We start from the raw sequence: 17702 nt of genomic DNA, 5'->3' as shown, positions 1-17702 counted from the left end.
TATGACTCTGATGTGTTGTAATCTATTTACAAACTGTTTGTGTCGGGTACCCTAGAACGGGGTACCCCAAGCAAACATCAAAATAAAGCCAGGAGGTAAGCCGTGGGCCCCTCACCTGCCACGACCGAGCTCTCCTCCACCTCATCTCGAGCCTCGAGCAGGAGGTCTCGGAACAAACTCCGCCTCGCGCGAGGCTCCCTAGGGTAGGCCTCGGCAAGGGGCGCCGAGCCTCAGCAGGGGGCGCCGTCTCCGTCTTGCCCGAGGCTCTCCAGGGAAGGCCTCGGCAGGGGTACATTCTCCGTATCACGCGAGGCGTCTCGCGCAAGGCCTCGGCAAGGAACCCGATCTCCGTCTCACGCGAGGCCCCAGCCTCCATGTCACTCGAGGCCGGGTCGCCCATAGCCCGTCACCCCCCCGCCTCGACCGGCCCTCCAGACAACGTGTCATGTCCCATTAATGCTTCAACCACTCCCGCAATCTCAGCCGGACGACGGCTCAACGCCACAGAAAGGCCGACGCGACCCAAGGTCGCATCAGCGCCATACCAGCTGGGACAGGGTACAGCGGGGATTACCGGCCACTGTGTCCTAACGCTGTATCCACGATCAGCGCCATACTGGCTGGGACAGGGTATGGCAGGGATTACCGGCCACTGTGTCCTAACGCTGTATCCACGATCAGCGCCATACCGGCTGGGACAGGGTACGGCGGGAATTACTGGCCACTGTGTCCTAACACTGTACCCACGATCAGCTGCCCACTCAAGGCCTTGGCACCATACACCAAGGTCTCGGCCATCTTGGGGATCATGCCTGCCGAGACCCCTCCACCATGGTGCAGCCTCGACACCGACCAAGTCTCGGCCTCGCGCATAGTCCATCCACAGTGGCTTGCACGTCCACCGCCGCACCCACTCCGAGGCAGTCCCGGGGCTCCCACGACGCACAGGATCTGATGGGATGGCCATGTCGCCCCCGTGCTCTAAGGACGGACCGCTCCGACGGCCACACCACCATAGGAACGGGCTACAGGGCCCGGACACGCCGCCTCTGTTCACACGACGCCGTATAGTCAGCTCATGTACCGTCCTAGTCCTCCCTTCATGCTATAAAAGGAGAGGACCTGGGCAGTTTTAGGGGAGACCTGGTAACACACACACGCACATCCCTGCCGCCTGAGAGCAATGTCTCAAGCGGCCCGCACGACACCCTGCCGAGACCTGGGACCAGCTCCCTCTCTCCTTTAGCTTGTAACCCCCTACTACGAGCACCTCGGTGCAAGGAATACAAGATCGATCTCTCAGACTGGACGTAGGGCCTCGATTGCCCGAACCAGTATAAACCTTGTGTCTCTTTGCATCACCATCCGGAATTGGGAGCACGCAGAACAAATTCACTAGTCGGTTGGTTGAGGACCCCCCGGTCCGAAACACCGACAGTTGGCGCGCCAGGTAGGGGACGCTACGTGTCGGTTTCGTCATCCCAGCAGGTTCCGGATGGCAGACCCCGTACGACCATTGCGTCTTGGCACCGTGGTTTGGTTCGGGAGCCTAGAGTTCATGTCTCTAGGGCATGAGTACAACATGGTGCTCCTCACTCCTCGAGCCCCACCAACCAACGATGAAGTTACGCCCTGGCAGCCCAGGCGCGGGCGGTGTCCGGGTGGCCGCTCTCGCCGCGCTCGCCAAGCACGGCACGAACAAGGCCACCCCGACGCTACGCGAATCCGGGGCGACATGCCACCCCCCGCCGATATCCTACGACCAGCTGTTGGCACAGGGTCCCTGGCTGGGGACCTGTCTAGCCTGAGCTTGGACAAAGGAAACTTGCCTGAGGCATGCGGCGATGCCCAGTTGTCAAGCTCCGCTCCACCACTCCCTAAAGAGCCGACCCCGGCGGGGCAGAATCTGGAGACGGCACCGTCCCCATACCCCTTTGGGTTGAGAGATGCCGCCGCCTCGTACGCCTACGCTTACTCTGCCGCTCATGAGCACCCCTCGGAACGCCGCCAGCGCTTCGCTCTCGACCTGAGCACCCACTCCGACTCCTCGGACGAGGACGAGGCATGGCCCAGGGTGGATTTTTCCGGACTCCACAACCCTGTGGCTTTGCACCAGTTCTTGGCTGCAAGCGACTACTGCTTCGGCTACTCCAACTCCGATGACGAAGGCACCTACGACCCCACTCGCGAATGTTTTCATGTCGGGGTCGGGATGCCAAGAGCGGGCGAAGAGGACGAGGGGGCAGGTAGCCGTTCCCCGCTCCGCCCCGGCGCGGGTGTCGCTACACCTCCACGCACCATCCTGCCGGCCGCACGAAATGAGAACGTCGCTCTTGCGCGACCTCAGCGCCCGGACCTAGAACAGCTCCGTGAGCTCCAGGCCAAGGTCGAGCAAGACCAACTCCTTCTGCAGCAGCTTCGAGACTCTCTCGAACAGGAACAGCGAGGTCACGGCGAAGGCGGGGGAGCCCGACGGTGGGCCCTCGACGTGCATCACCGCATCCATAACGACGAAGGGAGTGAGCAACCCCCAATCTTCAATCGCGCTAGCCAGAACGTCGTGGCTGCGGCGATGCTGGTTCGCGCAATGCCCGAGCCTTCTACCGCAGAGGGGCGGCGGGTCTGCGGCGAGCTCCGAGATCTCCTAGAGACCGTCGCGGTTCAGCAAGCCGAGAGTTCTGCCTCCCGACGGCATGGGGGCATCTCGAACCTACCCGCGGCACCACCTCGGCAGGACAGGGAAGCCTCGGCTCGTCCCGAACCTGCTCGAGCGCCGATAGCTCATAGGGTCCCTGTGCTCCTTGACCGCCTCGACAATCGACACGAGGGGCAGGGAGATCATGAGGTGGTCGGCCGACGATGACGCCATGACGGTGAGGGGCCCGCCCGAGGCTACCATGTGCACCGAGGTGGCCGCTACGATAGCGAGGAAGACCGTAGCCCTTCTCCTGAGCCACCTGGCCCTCGAGTCTTCAGCAGAGCTATCCGTGTCGCCCAGTTCCTGGCCCATTTTCGGCAACCAGCCAACCTCGCGAAATACAGCGGTGAGACCAACCCCGAACTCTGGCTTGCCAACTACCGCCTAGCCTGCTAGCTAGGTGGCGCGGATGATGACCTGCTCATCATTCGTAACCTCCCCTTGCTCTTGTCAGACTCGGCGTGAGCCTGGCTCGAGCACCTCCCTCCCTCACAGATCCATGACTGGCGCGACTTGGTTAGGGTCTTCGTTGGGAATTTCCAGGGCACATACGTACGTCCCGGAAACTCCTGGGACCTTAAGAATTGCCGCCAGAAACTAGGCGAGTCTCTCCGAGATTTCATCCGGCGCTTCTCCAAGCAGTGCACCGAGCTGCCCAACGTCGGCGACTCGGAGATCGTCCAGGCTTTCCTCTCCTGCACCACCTGCCGGGACCTGGTGCGGGAGCTAGGTCGAAACGTGCCACGCACCGCTGCTGCGCTCCTCGACATCGCCACCAACTTCGCCTCGGGCGAGGAGGCCGTCGGTGCCATCTTCCCCGACAGCGACGCCAAGGGAAAATGGAGGGACGAGGCCCCCGATGCCTCGGCCTCCCACCTCCCTAAGAGAAAGAAAAAGGGGCGCCTAGGGAAGCAGGAGGTCATGGGAGCTAATCTGGTCGGGGCCGTAGAACGCAAGAATCCCCGAGGCCCCAAAGGCCCTAGGCCTTTCGACGACATGCTCAAGAAACCATGCCCTTATCACCAAGGCCCAATCAAGCACGCCCTTGAGGATTGCTCCATGCTGCGACGTTACTACGCCAGGCTCGGGCTCCCCGACGACGACGCCAAGCAGAAGGGCACCGGTGACCGGGATGAGGACAAGGACGACGGGTTCCCCGAAGTACACAACGCCTTCATGATCTTCGACGGACCCTCGGCATGCCTTACGGCGCGGCAGCGCAAGAGGGAACGCCGAGAAGTCTTCTCGGTCAAGGTAGCCACCCCCCAGTACCTTGACTGGTCTTGAGAGGCAATCACCTTCGATCGAGATGACCACCCTGACCATGTTCCGAATCCCGGGTAGTACCCGCTGGTTGTCGACCCAATCATCGGCAACACCCGACTCTCCAAGGTGTTGATGGACGGAGGCAGCGGCCTCAACATCCTCTACGCCAACACCCTGGAGCTCTTGGAGATCGATCGGTCGAGGCTCCGAGGCGATGTCGCACCCTTCCACGGCATCGTGCCAGGGAGGCGCACGTGACCCCTCGGGCGCATCGACCTTCCTGTCTGCTTCGGCACCCCCTCCAACTACCGCAAGGAAGTCCTCACCTTCGAGGTAGTTAGATTTGGGGGAGCCTACCACGCCATTCTGGGGTGGCCGTGCTACGCCAAGTTCATGGCAGTGCCCAATTATACCTACCTCAAGCTCAAGATGCCAGGCCCTGGCGGTGTCATCACGATTGAGTCCACGTACAAACATGCATACGACTGCGACGTTGACTGCATCGAGTACGCCGAGGCTCTTGCGGAGGCCGAGACCCTCATCGCCCACCTCGACCAACTCAGTGGCGAGGTGCCTAACTCCAAGCGTCGCGCGGGGGCGTTCAAGCTCGCGGAAACCATCAAACTCATCCCGGTCGACCCCGCCTGCCCTGATGACCGGGCGCTGAGGATCAGCGCCACCCTCGACATCAAATAGGAAGCCGTGCTCGTCGACTTCCTCCATGCGAATGCTGACATATTTGCATGGAGTCCCTCGGACATGCTGGGCATACCGAGGGAAGTCGCCGAGCACGCCCTAGACGTCCGTGCCGGCTCTAGACCGGTAAGGCAACGCCTGCACCGCTTCGACGAGGAAAAGCGCAGGGCCATCGGTGAGGAGGTGCAGAAACTACTGGCGGCCGGATTCATCAAGGAAGTATCCCACCCGGAATGGTTGGCTAACCCCGTGTTAGTTAGGAAGAAAAGCGGGAAATGGAGGATGTGTGTAGACTATACCGGTTTGAACAAAGCTTGTCCAAAAGTCCCTTTCCCGTTACCCCGAATCGATCAGATCGTTGACTCCACTGCAGGATGCGAAACCTTGTCTTTCCTTGATGCGTATTCTGGTTACCATCAAATCAAGATGAAAGAGTCCGACCAGCTCGCGACTTCCTTCATCGCACCATTCGGCATGTACTGCTACGTGACGATGCCCTTCGACCTCAGAAACGCCGGTGCCACGTATCAGCGGTGCATGACCCAGGTCTTTGGCGACAACATTGGGCGGATCGTCGAGGCCTACGTAGATGACATCGTAGTCAAGACCAGAAAGGCCGAGGGTCTCGTCGATGACTTGACAATAACCTTCAAATGCCTTAGAGAGAAGGGCATCAAGCTTAATCCCGAGAAGTGTGTGTTTGGGGTTCCCCGAGGCATGCTCTTAGGATTCATAGTCTCAGAACGCGGCATCGAAGCCAACCCAGAGAAGGTCTCGGCCATAACTGGCATGGGACCAATCAGGGACCTCAAGGGAGTATAGAGGGTCATGGGATGCCTTGCGGCCCTGAGCCGATTCATCTCGCGCCTCGGCGAAAAAGGTTTGCCTCTGTACCGACTCTTGAGAAAATCCGAGCGTTTTTCCTGGACTCCCGAGGCCGAAGAAGCCCTCAACAGACTCAAAGCACAGCTCACGAATCCTCCCGTCCTGATACCCCCGGCCATGGACAAGGCCCTCTTGCTCTACGTCGCCGCAACGACCCAAGTGGTCAGCGCCGCCGTAGTGGTAGAGAGGCAGGAAGAGGAGCACACTCTGCCCACCCAACAACCTGTTTATTTCATCAGCGAGGTGCTCTCCGAGACCAAAGCACGCTACCCCCACATCCAGAAGCTGGTCTACGCCGTGGTCCTGGCCCAGCGCAAACTGCGTCACTACTTTGAGTCGCACCCAGTGACTGTGGTATCATCTTTCCCCCTGGGTGAAATAGTTCATAACCGGGAGGCCTCGGGCAGGATAGCCAAATGGGCTGTCGAGCTTATGGGGGAAACCTTGACCTTTGCACCTCGAAAGGTGATCAAGTCTCAAGTCTTGGCCAATTTCGTGGCTGAATGGACAGATACCCAACTGCCACCCACTCAAATTCAGACGGAATACTGGACCTTGTACTTCGATGGATCCCTGATGAAGACCAGGGCGGGCGTGGGTCTGCTCTTCATTTCGCCCCTCGGAGTACACATGCGCTACATGGTGCGGCTCCACTTCGCCGCCTCCAACAATGTGGCCGAATACGAGGCCCTCGTCAACGGCTTACAAGTCGCCATCGAACTTGGGGCATGACGCCTCGACGTCCGAGGTGACTCGCGGCTCATCATAGATCAAGTGATGAAGGAGTCAAACTGCCTCGACCCCAAAATGGAGGCTTACTGCAAGCTGGTACAACGCCTAGAAGACAAGTTCGATGGTCTCGAGCTAAATCACGTCGCGCGGAAGTACAACGAAGCCGCCGATGAGCTAGCAAAGATGGCCTCAGCACGGGTTCCGGTCCCCCCGAACGTCTTCGCCAGAGACCTCCACAAACCTTCCATTGAATACACCTTGGCAACAGAGGAGGGCCCACCTGTGGAATCCACGGCGAAGCTCGATGCCCTCTCTGCTGCCGAGACCCCCTCGACCAAGCTCGAGGTCATGGAAGTCAACACCGAGCCTCCACAGACTGATCAGGACGCGGATTGGCGAGTCCTGTTCCTCGATTGGCTTGATCGGGGGGAGCTTCCTGACGACAAAAACGAAGCACGGCGGCTTGCGTGGCGAGCCAATACCTACGCCCTCTACAACGGTGAATTGTACAGATGAAGTCCCTCAGGTGTCCTCCAACGGTGTATCAGCTCTAAAGCGGGCCAAGCCCTGCTTTGGGACTTACACGCGGGCGCCTGCGGGCACCATGCGGCGCCTCGGACGCTTGTAGGGAACGCTTTCCGCCAAGGGTTCTACTGGCCGACGGCAGTCGCTGACGCTACCAAGCTGGTACGCTCCTGCGAAGGATGCCAGTACTATGCCCGGCAGACACATCTCCTGGCCCTGGCCCTGCAAACCATCCCCATCACCTGGCCATTCGCCGTATTGGGTCTCGACATGGTCGGGCCTCTGCAAAAGGCCCCTAGGGGCTTCACCCATCTATTGGTATCAATCGATAAGTTCTCCAAATGGATCGAGGCTCGTTCGATCAATCGAATCAAATCTGAGCAGGCGGTGCTATTCTTCACTGACATCATCCACAGGTTTGGGGTCCCCAACACCATCATCACCGACAACGGGACGCAGTTCACCGGCAAAAGGTTCCTGACATTTTTGCAACGACCACCACATCCGTGTGCCCGGGTCGGCCGTAGGACACCCAAGGACCAACGGCCAAGTAGAGTGTGCCAACGGCATGATCCTATAGGGCCTCAAGCCAAGGATTCACAACCGATTGAAAAAGTTTGGCAAAAAATGGCTCGCTGAGCTCCCGTCGGTCATCTGGAGCCTGAGGAACACTCCAAGCCGAGCCATGGGATTCACGCCTTTCTTCCTAGTCTATGGGGCCGAGGCCATCCTCCCCACCGACTTGGAATATGGTTCCCCGAGGCTGCAAGCCTATAACGAACAAAGTAACCGCACCACCCGAGAGGATGCCCTTGATCAACTGGAGGAAGCCTGAGACGTCGCGCTACTACACTCAGCCAAATACCAGCAGAGCCTGTGGCGCTATCAGGCCTGACGCGTCTGAGGCCGAGACTTGAAGGTAGGCGACCTGGTGTTGAGGCTAGCACAGAGCAACAAGGGTCACCACAAGCTGACCCTGCCATGGGAAGGACCGTACATCATCGCCCAAGTGCTGAAGCCCGGGACCTACAAGCTGGCCAACGAGAAGGGCGAAGTCTTCACCAACGCTTGGAACATAGAATAGCTACGTCGCTTTTATCCCTAAATTTCCAAGCATTGTATATGTCGTTCCTCGAAATACAATTAAAAAGCATTCTTTAGTTGGTCTAATTTTTTTGAGAAACCCCCCGAGCCCATCGTAGGCCTCGGCAATACGGTAACACGGCAAGGGAAACTTGGTTCTGCCTCGGCAGAACCAAGCCTCCCTCGGGGGCTAGATGGGGGACTCCCCCTAGGTCCCACGCACCATTCTTTAAGTTGCTTTTTCGCAAAAATTCCTACGCCAAGAACTCTAGCAGGCTCTGACGAATCATTTGTGAAGACTCCTCGGACCAAGGTCTGCTTCCTAAGCAAGAGGTCGGTAGAGTCGCGAGACGGCCTATGCCCCCAGGCTACGGCACTCCCTCACTACCTCTCGCTCAAGGAATGGCTTAGGCCCCAAAGGGGTGTTTCGCAAATAAAATCTGATCAGAAGCAACAGAGGGCAAAGGCTCGGAAACATGAGAAAAACAACTAAGAAACACAAATAATTCAGAAATAAAGGCCTCGATGGCCACAAACGTTATGATACAAAAATAACCCCTATTCTATCTTTACATAGCCCCTGGGGCCCAGATCAAGGTTCAGGGCCTTCAGCACCAGCAGATGGTAGGGGGGCACCACCTCCTCTTCGAAGAGTGTCACCAGCGCCGCGCCAGGGCCTTCCGCCGCCTCCATCAGCTTTGCGACCGCTGCGTTGGCCTCCTCGTCATCATCAGGTAGAACGTAGCCATCACTGATGGCCGGGAGGTCGACGCCAAGGTAGTGAGAGGAGATGACAGCCATCGCCCGCTTGACACCCATGTGCAACGCCCCTCGGAGCCGTTCGCGCATCTGGCTGCTCAGCGCAATCAAGCGGCTCCCAAGGGAGCTGCCTGACTAAACCCCCTCGACCTCCAAGGCCTCGCAGGCGGAAAGGGCGGCACGTTTCAGCGCCTCATGCTCCTTGATCTCAGTATCGAGCACTATCTGTACCGTGCTAGAAGCCTCGGCGGCCCTGGTGAACTCCGCCTCTGACTCTGCACCGCGGAAAATGTAATGAGGTCGAGCCAAAGAAAAAACAACCTAAGTTAGGGACGGAAGCCCACGGAGCTCACCCTTGGCCTTCAGCTCCCAGCGTCGGGTCTCCACCTGACAAGCCTCGACCTTCTCCCTCAATTGCTGGGCCTCGACCCGAGAGGTCTCGGCCGCCCTGGAAGCTTCACTCCCCAGCTCTGCGTCACACAAGGAAGTTAGGGAGCGAACATAAGGAGAAGAAAACAAAACAAGGGGACTCAAACTCACCCTCGACCGTCCCCCTCAAAACCACAGCCTCGATTTGCGAGGCCTCAACTGCAGCAAGGGCCTCGTTCAGAGCGCCTTTGGTCAGCCGGTGCGCACTCTCCTCTGCCCCCAGCTGCCTGGCGAGGGCCTTGCCCGAGGCCATCGCTTCTTTAGCCCAGGATCTGAAGGCATCCCGATCACTGACGGCGCGGGTAAGCTCCTCCTCTAGCTCCTTGATCCATGCGCCAAGGGGGCGAGCTGCGTCTGGGCTGTGGTCGCCTCGACCTTCGCATCAGCACAGCGAAGGAGGAGGTCCCCCACCTCCGCGGTTCGTGCCGACAGAAGCTCGTTAGCATCGGCAAGACGGCCCCTCTGCCGCTGAAGCTGGTCCCAAATTCCCCTCTCCCGCTGGAGGAAGACCGACTTCCCGAGGGACCGGGTCTCGAGCTCCTGAGGAGGCAGAGCAGAGGTCGTCGATTACGACAAAACCGAGAAAAGAACAACGTCACGCGAGAAAGGAAAACACGAACCTGGGCGACTCCGGGCAGTTCATCGACCACCACGGACAGCGCCGTCCGTAGCGACCGCTCTGCCAGCTCACGGTACTGCTCGAAGGTACTCCAGCGCCCGCCCTCGGCCATGTCCTCGAGGGTGAACAGAGGCTCCCCCTCAGGGTCGTCCCAGCTCCGCCACAGTACCCACGGGTGATCCCACCCGCGGGGCTCGAGTCGCACCCGCACGAGGGCCAAGCCTCCCTCGTCTAAGAGCAGCGCCGGCTGCTCCACGGCATCGGTCTCCTCGACGTCGACCACCTCCCGTGCCCGGGAAGTATCGTCGGAGGAGATCGGATAGACCTCCGTCTCCCAGGCGCTCTCCCTCAACAACGGCGGGCCCTGAGCCAAGGGCACGGCCGAGGCCTCCGCCGCCTGCATCTCCACCTCCTGCACAGACGGCCTCGCCGCCATCACAACGGCCTCGGTGACCTCGGGGGCTCCCGCCTCTACAACCACGGTCTCGGCGGTCTCGGGGGCTCCGGCCTCCGCCATCGTGGCCTCGGCAGACGTAGAGACGCCGACCGCGGCCACTGCGGTCTCGGTGGTCATGGGCACCGTGGCCTCCATCGCTTCAGCCTCGGAGGCCCCAGGAGCCTTGGCAACAAAGGGCACGACGGCCCATCCGACTGTGTAGGGGCCGCCTCGGCGACCCCTCCGTGGGCGACCGGTCCCTTTGGGTCGACCCTCGCCGACGCCGCGCCGCGTTGGATAGCGGCTTGTGCCTCCGCCACCCAGTGGGCGGAGGACCCGGGGCTCGCCTTAAGCGCCTTAAGGGGCGCCAAGGGGAGGTCATCCGCAGGCCGCTTCCGACTAAAGGAAATTAACCTATAGGGTCAACGCGAGACCAAAAAAGCAAACGGAAGACACTATGACCCTGCCAGAAATACACTTACTTAGAACGGGGCGGCCCCCGCTTCGCCACGGCAAACCGCATCCGCAACGGTGGAGGCGGCGGCAGTGGCGTCGCATCCGTATCCATCGGCGCCGGTCGGTCCTCAGCGGACCCCGGCGCCCCTTCGGTCCTCTACGGGGGCGGTGGCGTCGCCTCCACCGCCACCTGCTCCGCCGCGGCCGTCGAGCCTACCGGGCTGACGGCGCGTTTGCCTAACGCCCACGCCTCGGGTGTGTCGGCCTCGGCCCCGGAGCGGGCAACCGCCGGCCCCGGGTCCGCTTCTCCTCCCCTTCCCGGGGGTGCCGGGCTACTTGCCGATGCCCCGGGCGCCACCTCCACGACGTCAGGAAGGTGGTCTAGGGGACCTCGCCCTCCCTCGCCCTTGTCGTTCCTGTCCGAGGCCTCCGTCGACAACGACGTCGACGGGGATTCCTCCAATGGGAGACCATCCTTCCGTTGCTGACGGCGGCGCTTATCCAATGCCTCGCGCGCAAGGATGTGCTTCGTGCGCTTCGCCGCCTTAGCGTCCTTTCGCTTCTTCTGCGCATCGGCGTGAGCGCGGTTGATCGCCCGCTGCCCCGCGTCCTCGGGAACGGGCGGCGGGGAGGAGCGTACGTCCCTCATCCCCTGAAGGAACGACAAACGCGTATAAGGAAACAAGGGATAAAGGGAGATTGAGGAGGCTCAGAGGCCACAGCGGCACTCGACTTACCAGCGAAAGGAACCCCCGCGACGGTCGCATCGCGAGGGGGGTCAGGTTGCCGCCCCTCAACTTCGCGTCTACCGTCTCCCCCACCCATCGGAGAATTTCCTCGTCGGAGAGGGCGAAGGAAGACATCCGGGTGCCATCAACGGGCTCACCCGGCCTCATCTCGAACAGCCGCCGCCGCCGAGCCATCAACGGCAGCACCCTCCGGCGGTGGAAGGCGGCCGCGACCACAGCGATCGTGAGGCCATGGCTCCGCAGCCTCGCCAGCCCCTCCAGGAGTGGCTCCAACTTGGGCTGGTCGACCTTTGGGACACCCCACTTCCATTTCTCCGGGCAACTCCCCACAATCTGCCCGGTGTAGGGGGGAAGTCCTCCGCCGTCGTTGCAGAGGTAAAACCAACTCGTGTACCACCGGCGGTTGGAGGACGCGAGTTGGGCCAGGATGTAGAGGTGCAGGCGGTCCTGACGCACTTGGAGAGTGTAGCCTCCGGCCCTCGACGCCTTCCTCTTACCCGACGTACCTGTCAGCTTGGTAGTGTGCCCCGCCCGGAACAGGTGGAGCCACAACTCCCAATGGGGAGCGATCCCCAAATACCCCTCGCAGACAGCAACGAAGATAGCCGCCTGAGCGATGGAGTTAGGATTAAAATTGTGGAGCTCCACGCCATAGTAGTGCGGGAGCGCCCGCATGAACCGATCCGCCGGGACACCGAGACCACGCTCGTGGAAAGAGACGAAGCTCACGACATAGCCGTCGTGGGGCCTCGGCTCCGGCTCGCCATACGGAGCAATCCACTCTGGCCTACTAGGGTCTGTCACCGGGCGGAGGAGTCCACCATCGATAAGCGACTGGAGCATTTCCTCGGTGACGTCCGACGGATCCCAAGGGTCCGCCTCGACAACGACGACGTTGCCGGCCATGGGTGCGATGGAGGAATTAGGTGCGGCGGTGAGTTTTTTCTCTCTCCCTCCCACGCTCTCGCTTTTTTCCTCGCTTTCCCCCTAGGCTCGCTCTTCTCTCCTCTTCTTCCCGGCACCCGCTGCTCTGGCGATGGCTCGATGGAGGCGGTGCTAATGCAGGCAAGGTAAGACGAGGAGGGGCGAGATTCCTCAGGTATTTATGCAGGGAGGAGGCGAAACGAACGGGCGACGAAATCGGGGAGGTTTTCCCCCGCCCGACGCGGTTAACCACGAGCCAATTTCGGCGGCCCACGCGCCCACGTCTCCCGCATTAAATGCAAGGACGGTTACGTCCCATCCACCACGCCACGCTCGGCCACTACGGCAGCAGGTCCCGTTTCGACTCCCAATAAAACTGCCTCAAAAGGCACGCCACCCGAGCCAATAGGGAAGATATTCCCTGTGGCCTATTCCTTTCGTATGAAGGAATCCGGCTCTGAACCTATTACGATCCAGGGGTTCAAAGGCTGGACCCCAAGGGGTTTCGACAGCTGCCCTAGGATAACAGAGTCAGGGACGACCGCGGGCGAGCCCATACGGGGCCGAGGCCCAAGCAAGCGAAACGCTTGGGACGCCCAAAGTTGTGTCCGAGACCGGAGGAAAGTCTCCGAATGGGATCCCACCGTAGGGAGGCACCGAGCCACCGAGGCCTAGCGAACGGCCTCGGCACCCACTAGAGACATCCTCTGGTACTCTTGGAGTGTGTCTCTAGACCGCTAGCCGTCCCCTAGTGAACGGGGTACGGGCCTCCACTCGGACTACCCGATAATAGCTCACTGGAAGTGCCACCGCTCGTGCCCATCGAGGGTAGCGAGGCACATTCCACCCCTCCTTCCGAACGAAAAGGAAGCGTGAGGGTCGTATAAAAAGACAGGGGAGTCCCTGACGGCCCTCTCACCCTGTGCAGAGGTTAGGGGGCTCTTCCTGCAAACACGCCGAGACCCCACAACTCGGGCCCATGCCCAAAAGGGGCCTCGGCAAACAAACCCTCATGCGCGAGGGGTGTATAAAAAGTCAGGGGAACTCCCGACGGCCCTCTCACTCTACGCAGAGGCTAGGGGCTCTTCCTGCGATCTTGCCGAGACCAGAATGGGCTCAGCAAACAAACCTTCCGTCCAAACGAAAAGGATATGTGAGGGGTGAATGAAAAAGTCAGGAGACCCCCGACCGTCCTCTTGCTCCAGGCGGAGGCTCGGGGGCTCCTCTTGCACCCAAAAACCAAGACAAAAACACGATAAAGGGCACCGAGCCCGTTACGGTCCAGGGGTTCGAAGGCTGGGCCTCCAAGAGGTTTCGACAGCCGCCCCAGGGCAACAGAGTCAGGGACGACTTCGGGGCGAGCCTACGAATGGCCTAGGCCCGAACGAACAGTCGCTCGGGGCGTCCTAAGTCGTGTTTGAGACCGACAGGAGAGTATCCAAATGGGATCCCACCGTAGGGAGGCACCGAGCCACCGAGGCCCAGCGAACGGCCTCGGCACCCACTAGAGAAATCCTCTAGTACTTTTGGAGTGCGTCTCTGGACCGCTAGCCGTCCCCTAGCGAATGGGGCTCGGACCTCCACTCGGACTACCCGATAACAGCTCACCGAAAGTGTCCACGCTCGCGCCCATCAAGGGTAGCATGGCACATTCCACCCCTCCTTCCGAGCGAAAGGAAGCGTGAGGGACATACCCAAAGTCAGGGGGACCCCTGACGAACCTCTCGCTCTGTGCGGAGGCTAGAGGGCCTTTTTTTTGCAACCTCGCCGAGACCCCCGCAACCCGAACTTGCGCTTATGGGCTCGGCAAATGCAATAAGAACTGATCACTCAAATGCGAAAATGCAGAAAGCCCCTGGAGGAGTAACTTCACTCCTCCAGGGGCTCAGGGGCTACACCCGGCGGGTGCGCTCGCGCGCACCCACCAGAACCTCAGAAAACAAACCAATTCCTACGGAGCAAGCATAAACCCAGCCTCGACGAACCCTCAGGGAGAGTGCACGCACTCACCCCGAGGCTCGGGGGCTACTGTCGGGTACCTTAGAACGGGGTACCCCAAGCAAACATCAAAATAAAGCCAGGAGGTAAGCCGTGGGCCCCTCACCTGCCACGACCGAGCTCTCCTCCACCTTGCCTTGAGCCTCGAGCAGGAGGTCTCGGAACAAACTCCGCCTCGCGCGAGGCTCCCCAGGGTAGGCCTTGGTAGGGGGCGTCGAGCCTCGGCAGGGGGCGCCGTCTCCGTCTCGCCCGAGGCTCTCCAGGGAAGTCCTCGGCAGGGGTACATTCTCCGTATCGCGCGAGGCGTCTCGCGCAAGGCCTCGGCAAGGAACCCGATCTCCATCTCGCGTGAGGCCCCAGCCTTCGTGTCGCTCGAGGCCGGGTCACCCGCAGCCCATCACCCCTCGCCTCGACCGGCCCTCCAGACAACGTGTCATGTCCCATTAATGATTCAACCACTCCCGCAATCTCAGCCGGACGACGGCTCAACGCCACAGAAAGGCCGACGCGACCCAAGGTCGCATCAGCGCCATACCAGCTGGGACAGGGTACGGCGGGGATTACCGGCCACTGTGTCCTAACGCTGTATCCACGATCAGCGCCATACCGGCTGGGACAGGGTACGGCGGGGATTACTAGCCACTGTGTCCTAACGCTGTATCCACGATCAGCGCCATACCGACTGGGACAGGGTACGGCGGGAATTACCGGCCACTGTGTCCTAACACTGTACCCACGATCAGCCGCCCACTCAAGGCCTCGGCACCATACACCAAGGTCTCGGCCATCTTGGGGATCGTGCCTGCTGAGACCCCTCCACCATGGTGCAGCCTCGACACCGACCAAGTCTCGGCCTCGCGCACAGTCCGTCCACAGTGGCTTGCACGTCCACCGCCGCACCCACTCCGAGGCAGTCCCGGGGCTCCCACGACGCACAGGATCTGATGGGACGGCCACGTCGCCCCCGTGCTCCAAGGACGGACCGCTCCGATGGCCACACCGCCACAGGAACAGGCTACAGGGCCCGGACACGCCGCCTCTGTTCACACGACGCCGTATAGTCAGCTCATGTACCGTCCTAGTCCTCCCTTCATGCTATAAAAGGAGAGGACCTGGGCAGTTTTAGGGGAGACCTGGTAACACACACACGCACATCCCTGCCGCCTGAGAGCAACGTCTCAAGCGGCCCGCACGACACCCTGCCGAGACCTGGGACCAGCTCCCTCTCTCCTTTAGCTTGTAACCCCCTACTACGAGCACCTCGGTGCAAGGAATACAAGATCGATCTCTCAGACTGGACGTAGGGCCTCGATTGCCCGAACCAGTATAAACCTTGTGTCTCTTTGCATCACCATCCGGAATCGGGAGCACGCAGAACAAATTCACTAGTCGGTTGGTTGAGGACCCCCCGGTCCGAAACACCGACAGTTTGTGAAATATTGTAACGTGTGATGTGTTATGTTGAATTACGGTGATCTTGGTTGTATGCAAGTTGGTTTGAAATCCTTCGTGATTTCAGTTGACTACCGGGTTTATATGGGCTCAAGTACGAGAATTTGATCGTTTAGGCGATCGTTTTTGTACTTGTGCTCTTATAAATTGGACGGTTCTGCTACAACCGTCACGGCCCCGGACTCCCGCAGCACGACGTCGTTGGCCTCCCGTTCTCCGTCCTTACAGCCCGCCACCCAGCGAGCTCCAGCGACGGTGCCGATGCCAGCGTCAAATGCCGGCGCCGCCACTGCTAGGGACGCACGTGCGCGTGGCCCGGCGCCCTCAGGCCGTCCCCGACCACCCTGTGTCCACCACGGGTGCGAGATGGGAAGCTGATGGTCGAGCACCCCCGCTTGTCGACGGCGAGCCGCCCCAGCCGGAATCGCTCTGCTAGCCCATTCCCCTGCTGCTCTGTTCGTAAGGTTGTGGAAGAGGGAGGAAAAATGATTAAAACTCTTTCTTGAGTCTAGATGCAAATTCCGTGACTCATGTGATAGTTCTATACAGTACACAGAGGTTGCGGGTTAATTACTTAAAACACCAAGGTCCCCGATGCAAAATAGTATTTCCTTTTCTGTTATATATATATATATATATATATATATATATATATATATATATATATATATATATATATATATATATATATATATATATATATATATATATAATCAGTTGAAACTTTGAAAAGCCGTAGTAATTCATAGAAAATTTGTATAAAGGAAAATCCAGTTTTATTAGAATCCTTATGAGTAGGTCTATACATAAATGTCCATGCAAATTAAATCATTTATAACTTTTCTCAGCTTGTTAGTGGTCGATCTTGCAATGTCTAAAAGTGGGCCAACTAAGCAGAAAATACATAAGTGAATATTCAGCTGCCAACATTATCAGCTTGCACATATTTTTATATTTAGTTACTTGTTGCTCCTATATGTCAAAAACTTTAGACTCATGTCCTCGAGTCCAGATTCATGTACCAGCCACATCGAAGAAGGGCTCAAAATATACCCGATTGGGTGCTCTAACAAGGATAGTGACTGTGAGTTGGATTGTTTATTTTCTATTTACACATATAGAAAGTTGCAAATTGCATATTCTTATCATCGTAATATCAAAGGTAACTATCTCCTATTTTCAATTATTACCATTGTGCATCATTCTATTTTTATCATTCAGAAATCAATAATATCGATATCGATGGATATTCTTATATATCATCCAGGCAGCGAAGGAGCATGAGCTGCTGCACACACTAATGGTCTCCACATACGCACGCACACATCATGAACTGGCCCAAGACAGGCAGGAGCGCGGCAACGCCGCGCATGGTTTCTAGTGGATACGAGTCGAGGACTCGGTTGGTGCGGTGCACGGCGGCAGTGCGGTGCGGTACTCGGTAACGTGTGTACTGCTGTACTTGCCATTTTGTCGCGCACCGGCTCAACTAATCAGTCATCACCAGCTTTTGGAAATTGGAACCCTTCTGCTTTGGAGTACAGGCAAAAGGTACACTTAAACTCACCCAAAAAATAATAACAAAGCAGCCTTTTCCACTAGGCCACACTACGTAGAATGGCGCGCGAAATTCTGAGCGAAATTCTGAACCACAGCATGTTCGCAGGTCGTATACGATCGTGGATTATAAGTTAGAATAGTATTTTTCTCTCACACCAAACCAGCCAACAGTAAATAATCCACGATCATTTACGACAAAACGAACAGGCTGCATATTGGTAGCTATGAAAGTGGAAAAATGCACCAAACCAAACACCCTCGCGAACCCAATTCCGTCGTAAATAATAACAATTTAATGACATATAAATTAATTTTAATATTGAGGAAAAAACAACAGCATATAATATATGTGTACGATTTAGCACTAGCACAACCATACGAGTCAAACTCAAACTCTCTAGTGCTAGTAACAAAAGGAACGCAAGAATGAAGAAC

General features: G+C 58.5%; 1 protein-coding gene across 1 annotated transcript; it reads right to left on the bottom strand.

Annotated features, from left to right (window-relative positions):
* Positions 1 to 8779: 8779 nt before the first annotated feature.
* On the bottom strand, positions 8780 to 10284 carry LOC136515899 (uncharacterized). The gene is made up of 4 exons (XM_066509360.1): positions 10018 to 10284; positions 9281 to 9395; positions 8998 to 9114; positions 8780 to 8919 (listed from the first exon to the last, which is right to left on the bottom strand). Exons 1-4 carry the CDS (start codon positions 10282 to 10284, stop codon positions 8780 to 8782), a joined length of 639 nt encoding a protein of 212 aa, XP_066365457.1.
* Positions 10285 to 17702: the final 7418 nt, after the last annotated feature.

Source organism: Miscanthus floridulus, chromosome 17, assembly GCF_019320115.1.
Source record: "Miscanthus floridulus cultivar M001 chromosome 17, ASM1932011v1, whole genome shotgun sequence".
Taxonomy (NCBI): Eukaryota; Viridiplantae; Streptophyta; class Magnoliopsida; order Poales; family Poaceae; genus Miscanthus; species Miscanthus floridulus.
This window is presented reverse-complemented; position numbering and strand designations above follow the sequence as displayed.

Excerpts from the sequence above, each read along its gene's own strand:
- LOC136515899 (XM_066509360.1), bottom strand. The coding sequence starts at position 10,284 with ATGGAGGCCACGGTGCCCATGACCACCGAGACCGCAGTGGCCGCGGTC. Across the intron at positions 9,396-10,017 it reads AGAGCGCCTGGGAGACGGAG|GAGCTAGAGGAGGAGCTTAC; the intron begins GTCTATCCGATC and ends GCATGGATCAAG. Across the intron at positions 9,115-9,280 it reads GCAGCTGGGGGCAGAGGAGA|AGCTGGGGAGTGAAGCTTCC; the intron begins GTGCGCACCGGC and ends TGTGTGACGCAG.